Source organism: Saccostrea echinata, unplaced genomic scaffold (genome assembly GCF_033153115.1).
Source record: "Saccostrea echinata isolate AGI-Se365-2 ecotype Australia unplaced genomic scaffold, CSIRO_AGI_Sech_v1 ptg000009l, whole genome shotgun sequence".
In the NCBI taxonomy this organism is placed as follows: Eukaryota; Metazoa; Mollusca; class Bivalvia; order Ostreida; family Ostreidae; genus Saccostrea; species Saccostrea echinata.
In genome coordinates this window covers 36,783,365-36,808,123 of record NW_026889758.1, presented here as the reverse complement: position 1 = coordinate 36,808,123, position 24,759 = coordinate 36,783,365, and the positions used below count along the sequence as shown (strand labels likewise).

The window sequence follows — 24,759 nt, the reverse complement described above, 5'->3', positions numbered from 1 at the left end:
TGCTTAGGATACCAGATTAATGTTTCTTCTGTCCATTATTTGACTCGCACTCGCAATCAAATTTCTTTGTGACCTCAATATTTCAACAGAACATTGGATACGCTTGCTGTTTTTAACGTTTAAATATCGGTTTTATGCAAGTATTGTTTTAAAAGCAGAGCAAGAGATGGTAGAGCAAGGAAGACGAAGGAGAAAATAGCCTGTTTGGGTGAGGAACTGTTTTTCAGGGACTCCCGTTGCGCTTTAAAACCTGAGTATGGGAGGGGAGGGGGTCTAGGGACAGGTTCATGAGGTTGAGCTTCTTAGACCTGATTTGGTTGGCTTAATAAATTTATGTTTTCATATTTATTTCTTTTATGTCATTGTAATGTTATTTTAATTACTGTATATTGTATTTAAAATGTTGTGTTATTGTTATATACGTTTAGAGGAAGACTAGTGAATTTCACTAATCGCGTTACTTTATTTGAATAAAGTACTGGTTTGGACGGTTTAGAAACAAGGTAAAATAGTTAAGGACGGGCCTAATCTTACTACAGATGAGATGGACATGTTATGAACAAACTAGGGTCGTAATATAGACATAATTTGTGAAAAAGTACTCGTTCAACCCCCTGATCAAGCCGTTTTACGATCTTAAGGTCAGAATAGGTCGTTCTGGAAGCAAGTCCGGTTTGATGGGTGCCGAATTCTCTTAATCTGTATGACCCAATTATTTATGGAATCCGGATAGGGTCACGTATAGAATCCGGATAGGGCCACATAGTTCATTGTCGCACAATCGCGAGCATCGACTAAAGGGTCGATGGCGCGATAATGCAATGGCGCGAAGACGATAAAGTGATAACGATGACACGATGGTACGACAATGTATTGACGATAGTACGAAAGCACGATGGAGCGATAGTGAACATATCGTTTCATCGTCATCGCTATCGTACCATCGATTCATTGCCATCGCATCATTGTTATCGCACCATTGCTTCATTGTCATCGTATTATCGCTTCATCATCATCATCGCCTCAAACCTCTATGGTGCGATGATGCAATTAGTGAAGTACATGGCCCTATCCGGATTCCATAGCCACGCAGTTTGCTATCGCACAATTGAGCATCGACTAAAGGGGCGATGGCGTGATGACGATGAAACGATGACTACTCATAGTCATCGTACCATCTTGTTATCGCTATCGTTTTATCCTGCCTTCGCATCATCATCATTGCATTGTCGCTTCATCGCGCTATCGCACCATCACTTCATCGTCATCGCATTCTCAACCCAAATCTCGAAGGTGCGATATTGAACTACATGGCCCTATACGGATTCCATAATAACTTGCAATAGACATGCTTAAATATGACAAATTCCAATTGTGTACTTGAAGTTAACTCAATTCATAATTTGCATGTGTACATACATAAATCTCCGCTTGAATCTTGTGTGAGTGTCTTTATCTTGAAGAGAATACTTGTATATCATCATTTCTAAGATAGCTCAATCTCTCTTTCGCTCTCTCTCTCCCCCTCTCATTCCAAAAAAACACCACTTATTATTTAGGAAATGGTTTAATACGTTTTGATACTATACAACAGTGTAATTAAAGAATAACTTGTAAATATTTTTTAATAAGCAAAAACTGATATTAAACACAATGTAAAAGAGGATTACTTAAAGAAAGTAGCACACGTAACTAGTTATCAGGAATTAATAAAAATGATAAAATTATCTGAAAACATGAATGACTTTGATGAATACGATGACAATGACGAAAATTGAGGATTTTTGTAGATTTCCACTATTCATCACACACGAAGAACAAAGAAGGCAGAAAGAAGACCAACTATCAAGAGGAGGGAACCACCTGAAATGGAAGGATGGAAAACATTGATTTATTGTGTGGTTTTACGTGGTGCATCCTGCAACTTAAGCTAATCAAAATTTGAGGTACTCTTAATAATATCAAACAAATCAAGAAGAAGCAAAGCAAATTAGTTTATATTAACTTTACATTTTTTACTCTGATGGAAGCAGCTGACACTACACCCGAAAAACATTTTTTTATATTAGAAGATAATGACATTAAATACCAGAAACTTTAATTTTTTCTGCTTTTTAATGTTTATGAACTATTTACCGTAAGACGTAGCGCCACTTTCTTCCTCTTCGCTATTGCCTGGACGGGTGAGGTCGTTATTTACATATCCCTGAGACATCCTCAGAACCGAGTTGGAACAGGAATCCTCGTCGCTAGCATCGTCACAATCATTGATTCCATTACAGCGGGATCCCATTTTACAGGAACCGTCATTACAAAGATATTCACCTTGGCTACAAACTGAAAGTATGAAAATATTTATATTATTAAGCATTATCTACCTTCATATTCCGATAAATGTGTTAAATAAACAGCATCTTTTTGGATGGGAGATGTGTCAGATCAAGTACACATGTACAATGTAGTAGATTGTACATAAATACAGTACCTGAGCACGCATGCGCGTTACAGGTTCTCTCTTCCGACGTGTCTCCAGTGCAATCTTTGCCGCCATAGTTGGTAGCCGGATTTGTACAAGTTCTCGATCGCACCTCCTTTCCACCAGAACACGACTTTGTACAGGAAGACCATGATGACCAAGTGGCCCATTTTCCATCTGTAATTAATGTAAATATCAACATGTGTACATGGTCAATTCAGCGGAATCTTCAATCAATCACTACAAGAATTGAATTACTAGTAAGTACACTCACCGATAGCGCATGGAGACAGAGAGCAGACTAAAACGTCAGACGCAGGACCCTGACAATCTGCGCCTTTCCCTGACTGAGCTGGATTGTTACATTGACGTGTGCGCACCCTGTCGCCGTTACCACACGTTACTGGACATGCGCTATAGGACGACCAAGATCCCCATCCACCATCAATATCAGCTGTATAAGAAAACATGTTGTGTGAAAAAAAGTCTTTAAATCACCTTGAAGTAAAAGCGACTCCATATTATGATATTATAATTATATTCAGGAAAATATGAAATAAAAGAGTAAACTACAAGCACTTACGAATGCACACCATGACATTGCAGTTTTGGGACGAAGTTGAGGATCCTGGACATGAGGCGCCGTTTCCTTGAGGGGAAGGATTAGTGCATGTGCGGGTGCGTGACTGAGTTCCTGGACCACAAGTCTGAGAGCATGCACCCCAGCTTCCCCAGTTGGCCCAAACACCATTCACTAAAATGTAAGCATTATTTTAAAAAAACCATGCTTTTACATTAAAACATTGAATTTCACTAGTCAACTAAGGTACCATTTCAACAAAAATTGAAGTAAAAACTACCAACTTGCTCAGATATTTTCTTTATAATCATGTGCAATTAGTCCGAGAAAAAAAATAAATGATCCATGTTTTTTTTTAATGAAAACTCTTCGGAAACGCCACGCAGAACATTACTTTCAAATCTGATTTTTATGTTCCCCAAACGGAGTTTGGGAACATATTGTTTTTACTCTGTTTCTTATTATTAAGGTCTTCCGTCTCCACGGAAGACCTTATAGTGATTCTATTGTTTCTTATTAGGTCTTCCGTTTTCAACGGAAGACCTATAGTGATTCTACTGTTTCTTATTATTAGGTCTTCCGTTTTCAACGGAAGACCTATAGTGATTCTACTGTTTCTTATTATTATTATTATTATTATTATTTTTTTGACTTTCTAATTTTGTGCACGCGATTTCTCGAAGACTATTGGATGGATTTACATGAAATTTTCAGGAAAAGTGTGTTGTAAGATGAACTTGACCTATCTGAGAGATTTTTTGGAAATTCCCCTCCGGTGCCATTTTCTGATTTCAAAATGACATTTTGTCCGCGGATAATCTCAAGAACGACAAGAGATATCAATGTCAAACTTTCAGGGATTATAGTTCGTGATAGGTACTAGCCAGGTCGCTACTTTTTGTTCGTCGTCGGCACTTCCAGTCGCTTACGGAAGTGATCAAAGAAATCGTAAAATTTCAACTTTCCTTTTTTAAATCAACACTTACATCACATTATTGGATCTCTTTTGTAGTTTCGAAATATGTTGGTCCCACCGGAAACAAAAACGTCAACTTCCGGTTATAAGAGAAAAACTACATAATTTGAGTATTTTTCTTTCCCATAAATATCTTTTGTAGATAAAGTATTTGAATTGAATTTCAAACATGTTATTCAGACTAAAAATGTCTTGAGTAACATCACATATCTTTGTAAAATTCACTTCCGGTCGCGTGTTTTTCTGTCCTCAAAATGAGAAGTTGTGTGAGCAAGATCTCGGAAACGGTAAGAGATTATGACACCAAACTGTTATCAGCAACAGACCTTAAGATGTAGGCAAAACTATTTGGGTTAAGAGCGTCAGTCGTCACTTCCGGTCGTCACAGGAAGTGATCAAAGAAAACGAAAATTTCAACTTTTCTTTTTTTTAATTAAAAATTGCATCACTTTATTGCATCTTTTTTGCAGATTCGAAGGATGTTCGTCCCACCGGAAACAAATACGACAACTTCCAGTTAGAAGAGAAAAACTAAAAAAATTGAGTTTTTTAATTTCCCGTAAATATTCTTTATTGATAGAGTATTTGAAATGAATTTTAAATGTGCTATTCAGAGTGCAAATGTCTAGAGTAACCTTAAATATTTTTTCAAAAATTCACCTCGGTCGCGTGTTTTCCTGTCCTCAAAATGAGAAGTTGTCTGAGCGAGATCTCAAAAACAGGTAAAAGATTAAAACACCAAATTTTTTTGAGTAGCAGACCTTGAGGAGTAGGCAAAACCATTTGGGTTAAACGCGTCCGTCGTAACTTCCGGTCGTCACAGGAAGTGATCAAAGAAATCAAAATTTTAACTTTTCTTTTTTAAATTAAAGTTTGCATCACTTTATTGCATCTCTTTCGCTGTTTTGAAATATGTTAGATTCCACCGGAAACAAAAACCTCAACTTCCGGTTTTAGGTGATAAACTACGTTATTTCGATAATTAACTTTCTCATAAATATTCCTTATCGATAAAGAACTTGAAATGTTTTATGCATTTTGTAGATACTGCAAATGTATAGAGAAACGTCAGAGATTTTTTATAAAATTCACTTCCGTTCGCGTGTTTACCTGTCCTCAGAATTAGAATTTGTTCTCACAATATTGCTCGGCAACAGTAAACGACTGAAGTCTAAAACTTTCAGAACTGATAGTCAGTCATCAGTTTATTTGAATCGTGAGAAAATCTTGTATCGCCGTTACTTCCGGTCGTGACAAGAACTGGTGCAAAAAAAGTGAATGGTTAATGGTTAGCACGTTGGATTTTCATGCTGACAACCAGGGTTGAATCTCCAGAGTTTCTGAATTTCTTTTATCACCTTTTCAGCTTGAATTTTTGTTTTTATTTTCAAACTTGGACGGAAGACCTCTCATTGCTCGCAATGAGTTTCTAGTTATTATTCTTATTTTTTTGACTTTCTAATTTTGTGCAAGCGATTTCTCAAAGACTATTGGACGGATTTACATGAAATTTTCAGGAAAGATGTGTCGTAACATGAACTTGATCTATCTGAGAGAAAATTTGGAAATTCGCTTCCGGTGCCAAGTTAAAGACCATTTTCTGAATTCAAAATGACATTTTGTCCGCGGATCATCTCAGGAACGGTAAAAGATATCAATGTGAAACTTTCAGGGATTATAGATCGTGATAGGTACAAGCCGGGTCGCTCCTTTTCGTTCGTCGTGAGCGCTTCCGGTCGTCACAGGAAGTGATTCAAGAAATCGTAAAATTTCAACTTTCTTTTTTAAAATTAATACTTTTTATCACATTATTGCATCTCGTTTGTAGTTTCGAAATATGTTAGTCCCACCGGAAACAAAAACGTCAACTTCCGGTTATAAGAGAAAAACTACATAATTTGAGTATTTTTCTTTCCCATTAATATCTTTTGAAGATAAAGTATTTGAAATGAATTTTAAATATGTTATTCAGACTGCAAATGTCTAGAGTAACGTCAAATATCTTTGTAAAATTCACTTCCGGTCGCGTGTTTTTCTGTCCTCAAAATGAGAAGTTGTCTTGGCAAGATCTCGGAAACGGTAAGAGATTAAGAAACCAAACTTATACGAGCTACAGACCTTAAGATGTAGGCAAAACTATTTGGGTCCAGAGCGTCAGCCGTCACTTCCGGTCATCACAGGAAGTGATCAAAGAAATCAAAAATTTCAACTTTTCTTTTTTTTAATTAAAAATTGCATCTCTATATTGCAACTTTTTCTCAGATTCGAAAGATGTTAGTCCCACCGGAAACAAAAACGACAACTTCCGGTTATAAGAGAAAAACTAAATAATTTGATTTTTTTACTTTCCCATAAATATTCTTTATAGATAAAGTAACTGAAATGAATTTTAAATAAATTCAGAGTAAAAATGTCTAGTTTAACCTTAAATATCTTTCAAAAATTCACTTCCGGTCGCGTGTTCTCCTGTCCTCAAGGTGAGAAGTTGTCTAAGCGAGATCTCAAAAACAGGTAAAAGATTAAAACATCAATCTTTTATGAGTAATAGACATTGAAGAGTAGGCGAAATCATTTGGGTTAAACGCGTCAGTCGTCACTTCCGCTTGTCACAGGAAGTGATCAAAGAATTCAAACCTTTTAACTTTTTTTTTAAATTTAAAACTTGCATCACTTTGTGTAATCTCTTTCGCTGTTTTGAAATATGTTAGATTTCACCGGAAACAAAAAATTCAACTTCCGGTTTTAGGAGATGAACTACGTTATTTTGATATTTAACTTTCTCTTAAATATTGCTTATCTATAAAGTACTTGAAATGATTTTATGTATGTTGTAGATACTGCAAATGTCTAGGTAAGGGTCAGAGATTTTTTTTTTATAAAATTCACTTTCGGTCGCGTGTTTACCTTTCCTCAAAATTAGAATTTCTTCTCACAATTTTGCTCGGCAACAGTAACCGACTGAAGTCTAAAACTCAGGACTTATAGTCAGCCATCAGTTTATTTGAATTGTGAGAAAATCTTCTATCGCCGTTACTACCGGTCGTGACAGGAAGTGATGTAAAAAAGTGAATGGTTAATGGTTAGCCCGTTGGATTTTCACGCTGACGACCAGGGTTAAATCTCCAGAGTGTCTGAATTTCTTTTATCAATTTTTCAGCTTGAAATTTCGTTTTTATTTTCAGAATCGGACGGAAGACCTCTCATTGCTCGCAATGAGTTTCTAGTTATTATTATTCTTTTTTTTAGACAAAATTTTGTGCACGCGATTTCTCGAAAACTATTCAATGAATTTCTTTGAAATTTTCAGGGATAAAAGGTCTTTATATGAATTTTATATAAATTCCGTTTTTTGGTTAATTCGGTTCCAGTGCCAAGTTATGGACAATTTCCTGATTTTAAATGTAATTTTGTCCTCGAAGGATCTAAGGAACAGCTAAAGATATGAACTGGAGACTTGTTAGAGATGATACGACACGACTTCTAGATTTGCAAAATTGCCTTTTCGTACGTTTTCGAAATAAACTAGTTTATCACCTAAAACCGTTTTCAGCACTTCCGGTCGCTTACGGAAGTGATCAAAGAAATCGTTAAATTTCAACTTTCTTTTTTTAAATCAATACTTACATCACATTATTGCATCTCTTTTGTAGTTTTGAAATATGTTGGTCCCACCGGAAACAAAAACGTCAACTTCCGATTATAAGAGAAAAACTACATAATTTGAGTATTTTTCTTTCCCATTTATATCGTTTGTAGATAAAGTATTTGAAATGAATTTTAAATATGTTATTTAGACTGCAAATATCTAGAGTAAAGTCAAATATCTTTGTAAAATTCACTTCCGGTCGCGTGTTTTTCTGTCCTCAAAATGAGAAGTTGTCTTGGCAAGATCTCGGAAACGGTAAGAGATTAAGACACCAGACTTACATGAGCAACAGACCTTAAGATGTAGCCAAAACCATTTGAGTTCAGAGCGTCAGCCGTCACTTCCGGTCGTCACAGGAAGTGATAAAAGAAATCGAAAATTTCAACTTTTCTTTTTTTAATTAAAAATTGCATAACTTTATTGCGTCTTTTTCGCAGATTCGAAAGATGTTGGTCCCACCGGAAACAAAAACAACAACTTCCGGTTATAAGAGAAAAACTAAATAGTTTGAGTATTTTTCTTTCCCATTAATATCGTTTGTAGATAAAGTATTTGGAATGAATTTTAAATATGTTATTCAGACAGCAAATGTCTAAAGTAACCTCAAATATCTTTCAAAAATTCACTTCCGGTCGCGTGTTTTTTGTCCTCAAAATGAGAAATTGTCTGAGCAAGATCTCAAAAACAGGTAAAAGATTAAAACACCAAATTTTTATGAGTAACAGACCTTGAGGAGTAAGCAAAACCGTTTTGGTTAAATGCTTCAGTCGTAACTTCCGGTTGTCACAGGAAGTGATCAAAGAAATCAAAAATTTTAACTTTTCTTTTTTAAACTAAAGTTTGCATCACTTTATTGCATCTCTTTCGCTGTTTTGAAATATGTTAGATTCCATATGGAAACAAAAACGTCAACTTCCGGTTTTAGATGATAAACTAGTTTATTTCGATATTTAACTTTCTCATAAATATTGCTTATCGATAAAGTACTTGAAATGTTTTTATGCATTTTGTAGATACTGCAAATGTCTAGAGAAAATGTCAGAGATTTTTTTAAAAAATTCACTTTCGGTCGCTTGTTTACCTGTCCTTAAAATTAGAATTTGTTCTCACTATATTGGTCGGCAACAGTAAACGACTGAAGTCTGAAACTTTCAGGACTGATAGTCAGTCATCAGTTTATTTGAATCGCGAGAAAATCTTGTATCGCCGTTACTTCCGGTTGTGACAGGAAGTGATGCAAAAAAGTGAATGTTAATGGTTAGCCCGTTGGATTTTCACGCTGACGACCAGGGTTAAATCTCCAGAGTTTCTGAATTTCTTTTATCACCTTTTCAGCTTGAATTTACGTTTTTATTTTCAAAATCGGACGGAAGACCTCTCATTGCTCGCAATGAGTTTCTAGTTATTATTATTAAGGTCTTCCGTTTCAGAAGGAAGACCTTATAGTGATTCTACTGTTTATTATTAGGTCTTCCGTTTTCAACGGAAGACCTATAGTGATTCTACTGTTTCTTATTATTAGGTCTTCCGTTTTCAACGGAAGACCTATAGTGATTCTACTGTTTCTTATTAGGGTCTTCCGAGCTTCCTTCGGAAGACCCTACTGTTATTCTACTGTTTCTTATTATTATTTTATTATTTTTTTCCCGCCGATTTTCAGCAGGCGATTTCTCGGAGACCTTTTGTCCGATTGCTATGAAATTTTCAGGGTAGATACAATGTATTATTGCCTAAAAACGGTTTTTTCAAATTTTTGATATATACCCCCGTTCATGAGTTATTGCCCTTTAATCGATATTTGGGGGGTCTCTTGTCCAGTAGAATTCTCAATAACGACACATGATATTTGCATGAAAACTGGAGAACTTGTAACTAATACATTGCAGATGCGCAGAACATTAAAATTGTAGGCTAATTTTTTTAAGTTCGGAAGCTATGTGACGGCAAGTTTTAAGAATTATTTTTCCATGAAATTTTGCTGCTTTTTGTTTAATAACTTTTAAACTGATAAAAATTTGGTAAGACATATAGAATAAAAGTTGTGTTTAATTACGAGAGCTTTCAGATAACATCAAGAAAAAGGGGCTGGCCCCTATATTCAGGGGACAGCAGGTCATAAAAGTATTTTTTGGATAGCTAAAAATATTAAAATATTATGAAAAAGTTTGAATGACATAATTTCTAACATATTAAATCTTGTCATGTGGTATAAAGAGAAACAAGCTCCGTGCTATATTTTATTCTATTTTATATAATAATTATTCGAGAATCGTACAGGAACAAGTTGTCTACAAACCAGCCACGCCTTTTAGGGCATCGTAACACATGCTTGTACGGTTTTAGATAGTTGTTGTGTTTTAAATAAATTGTTTTGATTCGATTTCTCTGTTTTCTGTTATTTAAATCGTTTATAAATGCAAGTTATTTACACAAGTAAAGGTAAATCAACATTTACAAATGCATCCGTATAGAAAGAGTCTTAATCGGGGCCTCTTGTTTGTAACCTGGATGTAAACAATCACTAAAGAAGACACTAAAGACCCGATATACGAAAAACGTGATTTGATCTGATGCTTTGTTGGCAAATATTTAAAAAAAAATGTAGTTTAGTATAGCATAATGCTTCATAATCAATAATTTTTAAAAATAAATCATGTCTAACACTCAATCTGATTATTTTATTTTTTGAAAAATCATCAGGTCGAATATCAGGTCTTTAGTATATCAAGTCTTAAGTACGTCCCCGGAAGTAGCCATGCAAGTCGGAATTACAGACAGAAAATGAGAAGAAAATATGCGAAGTTGACAGTTGTACATTTTCTTAACGTACGAGCCGTATGTAGACATGCAGGTTTAATCCACATCTTCGAAGCACATAAAATCCTTGATTGCGTACAGGGAGCATTAGTTTTAAAGGGATATATATATTGCGCAAATTGTTTACGAGGAAATTCTGACGATCACATTAATAGCGATGAACAGTCTTGTGTCGGAGTTTTCTGTGATAAATGTAGCGAGTGATGAAAGAGTTCACGGTGACATTTTAATATATGATTGGCGTGCACCATGGAAATGAAGGTTAGAATTTTTCTTATCTAAAATTTAACAGCTGCTTACAGCACTGAGGTTTACATGTATATGCCAGCAAATGTATAAATGTACGCACAAACACTGATGTATGTTATCTATTCTATGGTTCAGTCTCTGTCTGTTAGCCCTGACATGACATTGTCAAATCCCCATTGCTTTACCTTATATTTAAATGCACAAGAGCATGTAATTTCACCAAGACTTTTTTTTTTTTATTGAAACAAAAAAATGCAAAAATTCAACAATACACTATCTAACTACATTGCTTTACCTTATATTTAAATGCACAAGAGCATGTAATTTCACCAAGACTTTTTTTTTTTTTATTGAAACAAAAAAATGCAAAAATTCAACAATACACTATCTAACATACTACATGTATAAACATGATAATTATTGTTATATATTCTTCAACAAGTATGAATAGCTGTTATAACTAGGGCCTTAATTAATATATTATAATTTGTTATACCTTTAAAAATTTGTTCTTATATAAATCTATACCAGTGTACACTCAAAATGTCTAACATTTCCAAGGTTTTATGAGCAATCATAAAAAAATCTATGTTGAACCGCAAAGTGAGATATTGAACCTGTCGATGAGATCATTGGACTGCTTACATATTACAGTATGCGCGGGATTAGTTAAATCTCATTTGCATTCGTTGGTGTTCGAAAGTTACGGAATTGACAGAGTTTTACCTCAGTGCTGGTAAAGGAAATTTACATCACGGAGGCCACTTCAAAATACATGTATGTCAAACAAAAAAAGAAAGTAAAAGATATAACAAAACATTTATTGACCGTGTTCTCGGGGTAAAATGCAATTTGCTGACCCCTTGAACCAAACTGTTTCCCTTCGGCCTAATGGCCTCAGGCAAACAGTTTGGTTCTTGGGTCCGACAAAACACATGTTGCCCTCGAACCCAGTTAGTAAATGTGTATTATTATTGGAAAATCTCAAAAATGTCACTCAGTTAAATTGCAAAAGAAATTTGGAAATATATTTATACATAAAAGTTTGAATTATTTCTGTGATAAGACTGCAGGATTGATTTGTGTTTTGTTTATTGCCCCTTCAAATTTTTTTTAGTCATATTATTATGCCACCACTTGCTGGTGGAGGCCTGCAAATATAGACCTGTACTTGACACTTATGGCCTTTGGGAAGTGAGGGATCTTTTTCATGCCAGCACCTTCTGTGACACAGAACCTTGGTTCATACGGATCCATCTGAGGAACCTATCTCCACATCCAGCTGTGGGATTCGAACCTGCGACGTAAGGATCAGCTTCTTACTGACACTTTGATTGATTGTATGTTGTTTTACATCTTACTTGAGAATTTTTCTCTCGTATAGAGACATTACCACATACTGGTGAAGGGCTTCAAACATAGACGTTAGTACTTGGCACTAAGGCCCATTGAGCAGTGAGGGTTCTTTATTGTCCCAACATCTACTGTGAGGTTTTTAAGGTCTCATCTGAAAAACCTTTGACTTTCATTCTAATGCTTGGCGCTTGGTGAAGGAACCTTCATTACCTGTATGTTTATGTCTTAGGTTTGACACAGCAAATGAGAATCAAGCCCAGGCCTCCTGATTACAAAATGAATACCCTACAACTAGGCTACCATTACAGATAATGAACTAGATTAATTACCATGTAAAACATTGTTTAGTAAAAAATTAGTTCTTGAAATTAGAATATAGAATTTTTTATGATTTGGGTATGTAAACTTAGAGTGGTATTTGGGTTATACAGTAAAACACGCTTACTGCGAACAGACTTAAATAAGGAATTGAAGTGTATAGTGAATTTAAGTGATTTTCATTCCCTGTGGTTTTAAAACATACTGAAAACTAAACTGAAAAATGAATACATTTATAATGAATCAAAATTATTTGTCCCTGGCACTTATAAGCATGTTTTACTGTAATGACAAAATAATGGGGATTTGTTTTCACAGTGGCTGTATATTGTGAATAATTTAATAAGTCGATAGCAACTTTTCAGTTTTAAACTAATCTCGTTCAAGCAGATGCTTGTCTGTCTCCGTAAACTTCAACGAGCAGGAGTTTATGGAGACAGTCGAGCATCTGCTTGAATGAGACTAGTTTTACACATGCTATCTACATGATCTTAGTGGTAATTTTTTTTAAAAAAAAATATGTATACTGGTATATTATTTAAAAAGTACATATTATACAAAAAATACCGACTAACCGGTTATGAAAATCATAACCCGTCATCCCATACTAAACCGGTTACTATATTTCTGACTGATTAGATGGTTACCCAGTTGACCATTGCCGTCGCTAATAAATTTTTTACATGTATAAGTTATGTGCATTTCCTTTGTGAAATCATGAAAAAAAACTCCTAATTAATCCCTATTTAAATTATATTTTGTAATTACATCCTCAAAATTGACTGCATGTAAACATCTATTTAATAGAGTACTTTTTACAAATAATACACGGAAAATGTGACAGTATCTTTGAATTCTGTTTGATGGTTTCATTAGGGGTGTCAATGAATATTCGAGTACTCGACTATCATTCAATCATATTGACTATCGACTAAAATTTGTTAAGTCGGTTGTTCGTTTAAAATTTGCTACTCTTAAATTCAATGTAAAACAAGAGGCCCCTGGGCCACATTGCTCACCTGAGCACATTGGCTAGGAAAAAAAAGCAAAAATCAGTACAGTATTAAAAAGTTTACAAGGAGGGGGGTGTTGAATTTTAAACTACTTGATGATGCTTTCATATCAATATAACAAATGGCTTTGTTGTTCTTGAGCAGCAGATTTTTTTCCCATATATTCATTTGTAAAAATTTGATCCCCCATTGTGGCCCCACCCTACCCCCTCATTTGAACAAATTTCATTCTACACTACCCAAAGATGCCTCCATATCAATTTGACTAATCATGGCTTTTCTGTTCTTGAGAATAAGACTTATATATTCCTCTGTAAACTTTGATCACCTATTGTGGACCCAACCTATCCCCAGGGTAATGATTTGAACAAACTTGAATCTTCACTATCTGAGGATGCTTCCATATAAATATGACCAATCATGGCTTTACTGTTCTTAAGAAGGAGATTTTTAAAGATATTTTCCTATATATTTCTATGTAAAACTTGGGATCCCCCATTGTGGCCCCACCCTACCCCTGGGGGTCATGATTTGAACAAGCTTGAGTCTACACTACCTGAGGATGCTTCCATATAAATATGACCAATCTTGGCTTCACTGTTCTTAAGAAGAAGATTTTTAAAGATATTTTCCTATATATTTCTATGTAAAACTTGGATCCCCCATTGTGACCCCACCCTACCCCTGGGGGTCATGATTTGAACAAACTTGAATCTACACTACCTGAGGATGCTTCCATAAAAATATGAACAATCATGGCTTTGCTGTTCTTAAGAAGAAGATTTTTAAAGATATTTTCCTATATATTTCTATGTAAAACTTTGATCCCCCATTGTGGCCCCACCCTACCCCTGGGGGTCATGATTTGAACAAACTTGAATCTACACTACCTGAGGATGCTTCCATATAAATATGACCAATCTTGGCTTTACTGTTCTTAACATGCTTAAGAAGAAGATTTTTAAAGATATTTTCCTATATATATCTATGTAAAACTTGGATCCCCCATTGTGACCCCACCCTACCCCTGGGGGTCATGATTTGAACAAACTTGAATCTACACTACCTTTGGATGTTTCCACATAAGTTTCATCTTTCCTGGCCCAGTGGTTCTTGAGAAGAAAATTTTTAAATGATGCCATTATTTTTTCACTAATTCCTAGTTATCTCCCCTTGAATCAGAAAAGCTCACTTGAGCCTATGGCTCAGGTGAGCTAAAAAAAATGGATCTGCTCAGTTCATTTATTAACGTATCAGTGTTCAAACTCAGGGAAAGGCTTAACCAGTCTTTGTTAATTGTTCAAAGGAATTTTGTTGTTTGACAAACATGCATTGGCATACTTTAAAAGATGTCAGATCCAAATTGTAAAGTTTCAACCTGCAATTTCGTAAGATCTCAGATCTCATACAATGGAACTACCAATTAATGAAGAATAATAAAACTTTATAAATACATGTAAACTGAGGAATGGTTATGAGCATAATTCAAAGGTGTTTCTTTCTGATATTAATATCAATCATTTTTAAATTGTATTGATTGAATGCAAAAAATCTCATAATTAAAATTTTGTTTTTATAAGAGTTACACTTAAATTGTTTAACAATCATGGGTCACTGACAAGACACATTCAAATGGCTTCAGGTAAGAAATCAATAACGGGTACGTGTACTAGCAGCAGGAAAAGAAAGGATAAATACGAGCATTTGATGTTCTGTATATAGATAAAATGTGCAGTCAGTGATTTTTTTAGAACCGACTTGGGGCCGAAATTCGGCCCCAGTCCCAATTGAAAATATGCCTGTATTTTCCCAAAATGTAATGGAAGTTTTCCCAAAGAAAAACTTACAAAATATGTGATCAAATTTAGTTTGTTTATTGCATGTTTTTCAAGCAGGTTTTGTTGTTCAGGTGGCAGGGGATAGTTTCGTACTAAAGACCCGGTCAAATTTCTTAAAGAATTGAGATATCCCCTGTTTGATGTGATATTTTATGAAGAAAAATGATTAGAATAATTATGGGACACATTTGCTGTGTAGCAGAGTGCTTGCTGAAATAAATGATGTGCAACATGTAGGTGTCACTATGAGGCTTATATACAGAGTTGTAAATGCGAACCTTAGACACCAGGTCAGTTACAGAGGAAATTCACTGAAAAGCAGTAGGCCTTAGAAGAAGGTGTGTATCTCAGAGGGAAGGTGAATGGCCCCATATCAATTGGTGAATTTTCATTAGGGCATGCATTGATTTAGGGACTACTGGGTGTTTTATCCTGCTCGCTCGGGCCTGGGGATGGGTTGTATGGGTACGACTGAGGCCCAAATCTTGGAAAAACAAGCCAAAATTTGGGGAGACCCCAGGTGCATTTTTGGTACATGTGCACTCTACTAAGCAAATTACATGTAATTTGTTGACATAATTTGTGAGCCATGGGCATATGAAGTGTAATTAATTAGCCCCTGGAAAACTGTCCCCATGTACATGTTTTTATGGATCGCATGTATATGTGTACCCCCTCGGCACATGTTTGGCATTTAAAAAAACTATCTGAAAACACCAATTTTCAGAAATATGTAATTTAGTCTAATTCTTCTCTAGATAAGTTTATTGATGTATGCCATTTTCAAAACTCACCATATTTCTTTTATTTGACTATCATTCATTTAGGTAGAGAGACCTAAACACAAGGGGGGTAAACCTTTCCCAGTACACATTTTCAAAGAGTTTGAAGCATCAGCATAACAAATCTTAACAGAGTACGGCAATTTTTGTCTGAGAAAAATTTATTTGCTTGAAAATAATAGTTTGGGCACTGTCACATATATTTTATCAAATTTTGATGCAATCACTTAGTATTAATTAAAATTAAAGGGGCTCAGTTATTACGATATCACTGAAATTACAAATTATAAACTTACTCTTTTTTACATGTATTTTCACTAAATATCATTATTTTGAGAAAAGAATGAGTCAGTATGCAAATATATCAGTTAACAGAACCACATTTATTCAAAGAATTGCTGTGCTTTAATTTTTTTTTCAAATTAGACCCATCTTACTATTGATAATTACATAAAAAAAATACCCCCCTCCCCTTCATTTTCCCCCTCATTTGTCTTCTATAATGTGATAGAACTTAAACTTTTCATTATTTTCATATAGATTATATATTTTTCTTTAAATTATAACAAAACAGATGGTCTTTTTGCATATTTAATGAACAAAATATCAGAAATATGTACATTTTCATGTAATTATTGGATTCTACTAAACACCTGAAATTTACTCACAAATGCCAAGTAAGGACAGGACGATCACTTTAATTATTCAGGGGAATCAAATGCATGTATTTGATCACTCAGATACATTGAAATTGAATGGAAATATACTCAGAAAAAGGGCAGTCAGTAAAATCAGATTTCCACGGTATATTTTCTATAGAATCAGGTAATGGTTGGAGGGGTAGGGTAGATAACTGCAATTTTCAGGACACTTCTTCTTGAACCTTTGATGCAAGAGGGGTTTTTGTATATTACAATAAATATCCTGAAAAATAGATTAGGTTTTCTTTTTGCAAACAAGCTATAGATGTATAAATTCAAGCAATTAAGAGGTAAAATGGGATTTCTCAAAACATCAAAAATAGGAAAGTATGTGTTTCATGTGAGTACATTTCATGAAGGCATGCAATTCTTATTGAATTTTTTATATGTAGCTGCATTTGAAATTGATCAAAGTTACCATTAAACACTGTTTTGATAAGAAATAGATTCTTTTGGATTGTAGGAGTTGGTCATTTTTGAAGTAACACAAAGAATATGGGGTTAAGGTGGTTGACCGACAATTGGTGGGGTCACTTACATTGTATTTGCCTCTAACTTTTTTTATTTTTCATTGAAATAAGACATATTTAGTATATTTTTACTCAGAATTGATTGCACTTTCTAAATATGGAAAGTTATTTTAATTAAAAAGCAAACTTTGAAAGTTAAAGGTGGCAGGGGATAGTTTCGTACTAAAGACCCGGTCAAATTTCTTAAAAAATTGAGATATCCCCTGTTTGATGTGATATTTTATGTAGAAAAATGATTAGAATAATTATGGGACACATTTGCAGTGTAGCAAAGTGCTTGCTGAAAAAAATGATGTGCAACTTGTAGGTGTCACTATGACGCTTATCATATACAGAGTTGTAAATGCGAACCTAAGACACGTGGTCAGTTGCAGAGAAAATTCAGCTGAAAAGCAGTATGCCTTAGAAGAAGGTGTGTATCTCAGAGGGAAGATGAATGGCCCCATATCAATTGGTGCATTGATTTAGGGACTACTGGGTGTTTTATCCTGCTCGCTCTGGCCTGGGGATGGGTTGTATGGGTGCGACTGAGGCCCAAATCTTGGAAAAACAAGCCAAAATTTGGGGAGACCCCAGGTGCATTTTTGGTACATGTGCACTCTACTAGGCAGATTACATGTAATTTGTTGACATAATTTGTGAGCCATGGGCATATGAAGTGTAATTAGTTAGCCTCTGGAAAACTGTCCCCATGTACATGTTTTTATTGATCACATGTAGCCCTAATGTAGATTTTCCAAAGGGTTTGGAAAAGTTTTGGAATTCCATGGAATTCCAAACATTTCCATACAAGAGTCTAAAAGTGTTTTTGGAAGTTTTTGGAATCTTTTGGAATTTGAATAACAAATTTGGACTTAGACATTTTGAGGTATGGAAAGTTGTGGAATTCTATGGAAAAGCTGATAAAATGAGAAACTTAGACATTTTCTGCTCTGGAAAGCTGTGGAAAATAACTTAGAATTTTTTCTTAAACTGTCAGCTCATAGTACAATTACGTCGGGATCGATGTCGGGCTCGATGAACAATTAATTTAAACTACAGCCCGCCAAAATTCAACAATTCGGCTGCCATGTTGTATTGTTGGACAGAAGGAAAGAGAGTGTCACGAAGAAGGGAACTGCTGTTATTATTAGCTTGGAATGGAATTTGTATTTTGACAAAAGATGCAGACATTTTAAGACCCGGTAGGTACAATGTACAGTAATCAGTATTTTATGTGTTCTTGAAGTTGAATGGATAATTGACTGTTCCTCAGTCTGGGCACCACACACATAGAATGCCCGACGATGAAACCATTAGGGCGAGTTTCATTTCTTTAATAATTATTGTACAACTCTAAACATCTCTTATCAAAATATGTTTGAACAATGTGTGGATTTCAACCCGAATTTCCTCCGTTCGTACATGTCCTTAGACCTCGCTATATATGCTAGTGGCACGTTGCCAATTGCGCCACGACAGTCCATGTTACATCGTACACAGACATCATAACACTATTAGTGTCTCCAATATGTTGCAACATGCAACATCTAAATTGGCTATCTTTACCATGTTTACAACAAAGAAAAACGTGTAGACGGTGGTAGACAAATAATGCTCTATAAGCTGTCTATATGATATAAAGTTGTGCACAACTTAGTTGCGGTAGACCCAAGCCTCTATTTAGTTTCACAGACTACCACCAACAAAGGCATTTCAAGTCTTCCTTACTTTCAGACCTTTAGTACTTGCACAGATAATTTTAATATAGTTCCCCCCCCCCCCCCCCATTATGGAAATTTATTTCTCTTCCATGCTCAGTGGTGTCGGCAGCCTCTTTGGGGCCAGTTCAGAACTCTGGTCCGAATTATTAGCTAATAACATTCCTTAGTACATGTACTACTTACATTTACAGAGTACATTGTAAATAATTGTATCTATTTTTTAATGCATGTTCATGATCATTCACAGCACTTACTTTTATTATTTTATAGCTGAAGTACTCGATTTGCACAGCGCCGGCATATAATCATCAAGTTTGATGAAATGTCCTAATATGTAGATGTAGATGCTAAGTCATTCAGTCACCTAGCATGTGAGAATGGTGAGAGCCTGCTCAAATTATCATTCAGCACAAATAAACTAACATTGTTTTTATTAATTAATGTTTTATAGCGTAAGATTTTTTTTATTGAGCAAGTAACAAGAGGTTTATATTCTTAATTCCTTAATAATGCATAACAATTATAACTTTTGACAGGTAATCTAAACATGCTAAATGCTACATGCATAATCATTTTACATTTTATTTAAGTATAAATATTAAAAATGACTATACTCTATGACATAAAATCATGCATGCATTATTTACAGGAATGCTCACAAAAAGGACAAGAGCGAGAGAGCTGTATGGAAATTTACACAAAGGTAAGATTTTTTAATCATTTTCCTAATCAATAAAATCAAAAGAATTGAAATTATGTGTTTATCAATGTTAGCCAGGCATTGAGAAAAGTTATTATGAACCTTAGACTCCACTCTTTCAAATATATTTTAGTTATTTTAAGAAGTTGTTGCTTTTAACTTGTTTCCTAAGTCAGTTCTCTGTCCTGTTCACAAGTTTTTACCTACGCCTTGTCAATGTCATTCATCATATTCTTACACAAACCTATAACCTTAGTCGCAGATATAAATTTCCAGAAATAAAGAAGCATATGTATACATGTACTAATATATTATCTTACTCAATACTGAATTGTTGAGGCATGGAAGTTACATGTATTTATAACAGTTTATTTAATATTTTCTTAATTTTTCAAAAATAAAGTATATGTACATGTATTTGCATGTTTGAAGCCAGTAGAACAAATGTATTCTATATATTCACTTTATGTTATTTGCTTTGTCTATATTTTTGTTACATTGTAAATTAACCAATGTGCATTTAAAGCAATTACATATGCCTATAAATTCGTCTTTTCCTCTTTTCAAGGGTCAGTTAACGGAGTAAGCTGATATGGAGGATAATATATCAAAGGCAGCATAGGCGTCCAAACTCCTGTTCAAAGTGCTTTTAATCAGAAGCTTAAGAGACAAAAGACGAGCCATTGACAAGGCAAAACTGAATGTTTTATATGGTATATAAATTATATTTACTAATGTACTTTTTTTCATACCTTAACTTTATTTGCTGAATGTTTTTAAGGGTACATAGTTTATGTAATTTACAATGTTCTCTCTCATATTCAAGGTTAATTAACTTAGACACAATCATGTCTCTTTATTTTTTTTTAATTTCACAACTTCCATTAGTTTAAAAAGAAATCAATCCTAATCTGAACAAAAAATTACAAGATAATAAATTCCTATTCTACAGTATTAAACTGATCTGCCAGGTTGAAAGAACCAATTGTCTTATATAGCTTTAGTTTATTATTTGTCATATATTTATACATGAGATAGATATCAAACATCTTTATGGTAATCTTTTCTTTCAGAAATTGAGCAAGAAAAGTTTGAAGAGTCTTTGGGAATGATCAACATCAAACTTGCTGAGCTTTTGAAGCCGTCGTACCAAAAGTGAATCCATTTGTGACACCAATTATCTGACCACCCTCTAACAGAACCAGTGAGGAAGTGATTCTAGCCAATACTTCAGAAGTTTAGGACCCTCAATAATTAGGATCTTGGGGCATGTTGGGGAAAAAAATAGCATGTGTTGATTTTATGGGATCTTTCAAATATAGTTGTGTAGTAGATATTTGTGTACTTAATACATATGTTTGTCACTCTAGTCATTAACTTTGTATGGTAAATGTATATGGACCACTGGAAGATCATTGTAACTGTATACAAATGTTGCAAATATACCCTGTTAAGGCTTTAGTGACCTTTCCCAAGGTCATTCAATGAAGCAAAAGGTCATAATTAATGTTTTTTTTAAAAATCTATTTTGTTTTATTATTAAAAAATGTCATATGTTTGAGATTACTCTAGGTACAAAGGATTTTCTTTAACCAAAAGTCATTTGTTTCTCATGCAGACCGTAATTTACTACATGTACATGCATGTATATTATAATAATTCTCATTAATTAAACCAAGGTGATCATCCAGTAATGATATTTCTCTGTGGATTTTTAACATTGTTTAAATAATCTTTGATGTAAAATACTTTCATTGATAATACTTTTTAAAATTTGTGCTTTCATTATACATAGAAGTGTGTATGCAATATTTGTCCCCAAACACATTGTAAAGCAAAAATGATTTTTTATTTTGAAAATATAGATTTGATTTATGAAAAATTGTGATGTAGTCATTTTTTTTTTGTAATTATTTGGCCCTTAAATTATTTTGATTATTCCAGTTTTTGTATTTTCCTGGAATTCCTTGGATTTCTGTGGAATTCCATAGATTTCCAAATATCCTGGAATTCCATGGATTTCCAGCTATTTCCGCAAATTTCTATTCTGGCATTGTTCCGCTCTTTTCCAGGCTAGATTTGAAATTCCATACCATTCCAAAAAAGGTTCCGTCCCAATACTCTCGAGAATTCCTCGGAATTCCATGGAACACTTTTTCCATGGAATTCCACGGAATTTGTTATGGAATTCCACGGATCTTACGGAAAATCTACATTAGGGATATGTGTACCCCCTCGGCACATGTTTGGCATTAAAATAAACTATCCTCTGCCACCTCAGCCAAGTTGGATTTCTTCATTATTAGATAATTCATACCACTATTGTTCTTGATGCAAGTAATTAGATAATCCATACCAAGAATAGTCTTGATTAGTTATAACAATTGTTTGTTAAAGTAATACAAAGACAAAAACAAAGCTTTTTGACAATGCTTTTTAAGTGATTGGGCTTTCTGGGAGATTCCCAATTTAGCCTACTTGATGCTGAAATTCCCAATTCAGAGGGCCCCAGCCCCCAGTCCCAAAGTACTGAAAAAAAAACACTGGCAGTAAATATTATATTTGAAATCAAATACATTTGATACATATATTTATTACTACGAAAATGTTAATGATTCAATAATTTGTTGTATAATGGTTATAATGTAGTTTAAATATTGTACAGGCTAGCAGTCTCTTAAAGACAAAAAGGAAAATGACATGAAAAATTGATTTAAATTTCAACGAGTACTCGACTTTCATTTGACTAAAGCCTCTGACTGTGCGACTTAGCTGTCTGAGTAAAATTAACATCGCTATTTATCATTTATAAGTTGTACAGTTTTTTTTATTTTAAATGAGAAATTTCAATTTCTTTTGGATAGGTGTGACTGCCATCTGATAACTGAAATTTGATACCAAGCATGACCAAATTTGCCAGAAGAGCATCTGTTTGGAGATGACGAAGAATAAGCAGCATAGTGAAATTTAAACAGTCACACAAGGATAAAAGTCCTTCCATCTAGGATTATGGACACATGTTAACATATGTGCATATTTCAAATGACTTCAGTGCTAAGGGCATGTACATGAACGAGGATTGTTAGAAAAGTTTGCGGACACATTGATTTAAGGAAAATTTACTGTGCACTTTGAAAAATGACCTGTCTGAAGAAATAATTTTTTAATAACTCGGTGCTCTCCAAGACTTTCAATGACATTGCAATTCTCAACTTTGTGTTTTGGCATTGATCATCTATAATTAGCGATGAAACAGTCATAACCCCTCTAATTTAATTCAAAATTTTGCAACACACCCTCTTTGAATATTGTAGCGACATGTAAAATATCATTAATTTTTTTGCACTACAATTAACAGTGCAATTTTTTATTTCAAGAAATTGATCTGATTTCAATATAGCTTTGATTACAAATAGACAACTCTAAGATACATAATTCTTTTTATCTTTTTAACTCTTGTGAGCCAAAGGCTCAAAGAGCTAATGCTATGGCCATTTGTGCGGTGTACGTAAACTTTTTAGCTCACCTGAGCTGAAAGCTTAAGTGAGCTTTTCTGATCACCAGTTGTCCGTCGTCTGTCCGTCTGTCTGTCCGTCCGTCTGTAAACTTTTCATATTTTTGTCTCCTTCTCAAGAACCACTGAGCCAAATTTAACCAAAGTTGGTACACAGCATCCTTGGTTGGAGGGGAGTTTGTTAAAATGAAGGACCAACCCCCTTTACAAGGGGAGATAATCAAGAGAAGACAAAAATAGGGTCGGGTCATTAAAAAATCTTCTTAAGAACCACAGGCCAGAAAAGCTGAAAGTTATGTGGAAGCATCCTGGGGTAGTATAGATTCTAAATTCTTCAAATCATGGCCCCCAGGGGTAGGGCGGGGCCACAATAGGGAATCAAAGTTTTACATTGAAATATATAGGCAAAATCTTTAAAAATCTTCTTCTCAAGAACCACTGGGCCAGAAAAACTGAAACATATGTGGAATCATCCTGGGGTAGTGTAGATTCTAATTTTTCAAATCATGGCCCCCGGGGGTAGGGTGGGGCCGCAATAAGTATTACAAGGGAGGGTGGGTCTGGTGAAGAACAGCAGGGCCAAAGTAACTCAGGTGAGCGTTGTGGCCCATGGGCCTCTTGTTAGAATATGGGTCATAACTCAAGAACCCCTTGGCCAATTATTGTCAAATTTGTCACAGTGTATCCATGGCCCAAGGGCTCCCGTTTATAGTAAACTTAGGGTTGTGACCCTTAAACAAGGGGAGATAATTAGGTAAATAAAACCAAAAGTACTGGTTGCTAAAAAATCGTCTTCTCAAGAATCACTGGGCAGATTATCACCAAACTTTCACAAAAGGATGAGAATATATTGTAGATTAAAATTTGCACAGGGAATCACTCTGGGACAAAGGGCTTGGTCTCAAGGTCACTTCTAAGTTGACCCAAAATTACATTTATTAAAATGTTGATATTTTGCTTACTATAAGGACTAGGATCATCAAATCTTGTCAGTTGATGCATCTAAGGACCTCGTATCATGTTGACTCAAAAGTAGTTCATGGTTACCTACTTTTTAAATTTTGCAGCCATTCTTTTTCAAAATGATTAAGAGGCATATTTTGAACAGTTTCAGGCGTATTATCATCAAACTTTTTCAGTTGACAAATGACAGAATGAGACCACTATTCTTTAAATTTGCTTGTTGTGTCTTAGGCTCATAATTCACATTATATCTACTGCAATCAACTTCAATGGATTCAAATATTTTTAATGAATTCTTATTAAAAAGATTTACTTGAATATATGTGTTTTATACATGTACATGTAAAAGATTATTTTAACATGTTACGAAAATTTAAATATATGTGTCTTTTTCCCCCCTTGTAAAACATTTGAATAAATGAACTCAAGAAGTACTGTAAAACCATTTTTTCTCAATTTTAACTGGACCAAGATCATCAAGATATCCAATGACTCCAGATAACCATGCAGGGTAAAAAACTTAAAGAATAAGGGGTTGGGAGTACCAACTCACTTCACCATATAAATGGTACATGTATTTAGATATCGGTTTTTGAG

The 24,759-nt window shown here is 34.5% G+C and overlaps 1 protein-coding gene across 1 annotated transcript in view; it reads right to left on the bottom strand.

Annotated features, from left to right (window-relative positions):
• Positions 1-1,673: 1,673 nt before the first annotated feature.
• LOC133182692 (uncharacterized) overlaps positions 1,674-24,759 on the bottom strand; it is a 62,573-nt gene continuing 39,487 nt past the window's right edge. Inside the window, exons 17-21 of the mRNA XM_061317543.1 lie at positions 3,060-3,230; positions 2,751-2,930; positions 2,486-2,653; positions 2,137-2,337; positions 1,674-1,863 (exon numbers count right to left, since the gene is read on the bottom strand). Coding sequence (XP_061173527.1) covers positions 1,805-1,863; positions 2,137-2,337; positions 2,486-2,653; positions 2,751-2,930; positions 3,060-3,230 — 779 coding nt within the window. The 3' untranslated portion in view covers positions 1,674-1,804. The remainder of the gene's footprint in view (positions 1,864-2,136; positions 2,338-2,485; positions 2,654-2,750; positions 2,931-3,059; positions 3,231-24,759) is intronic.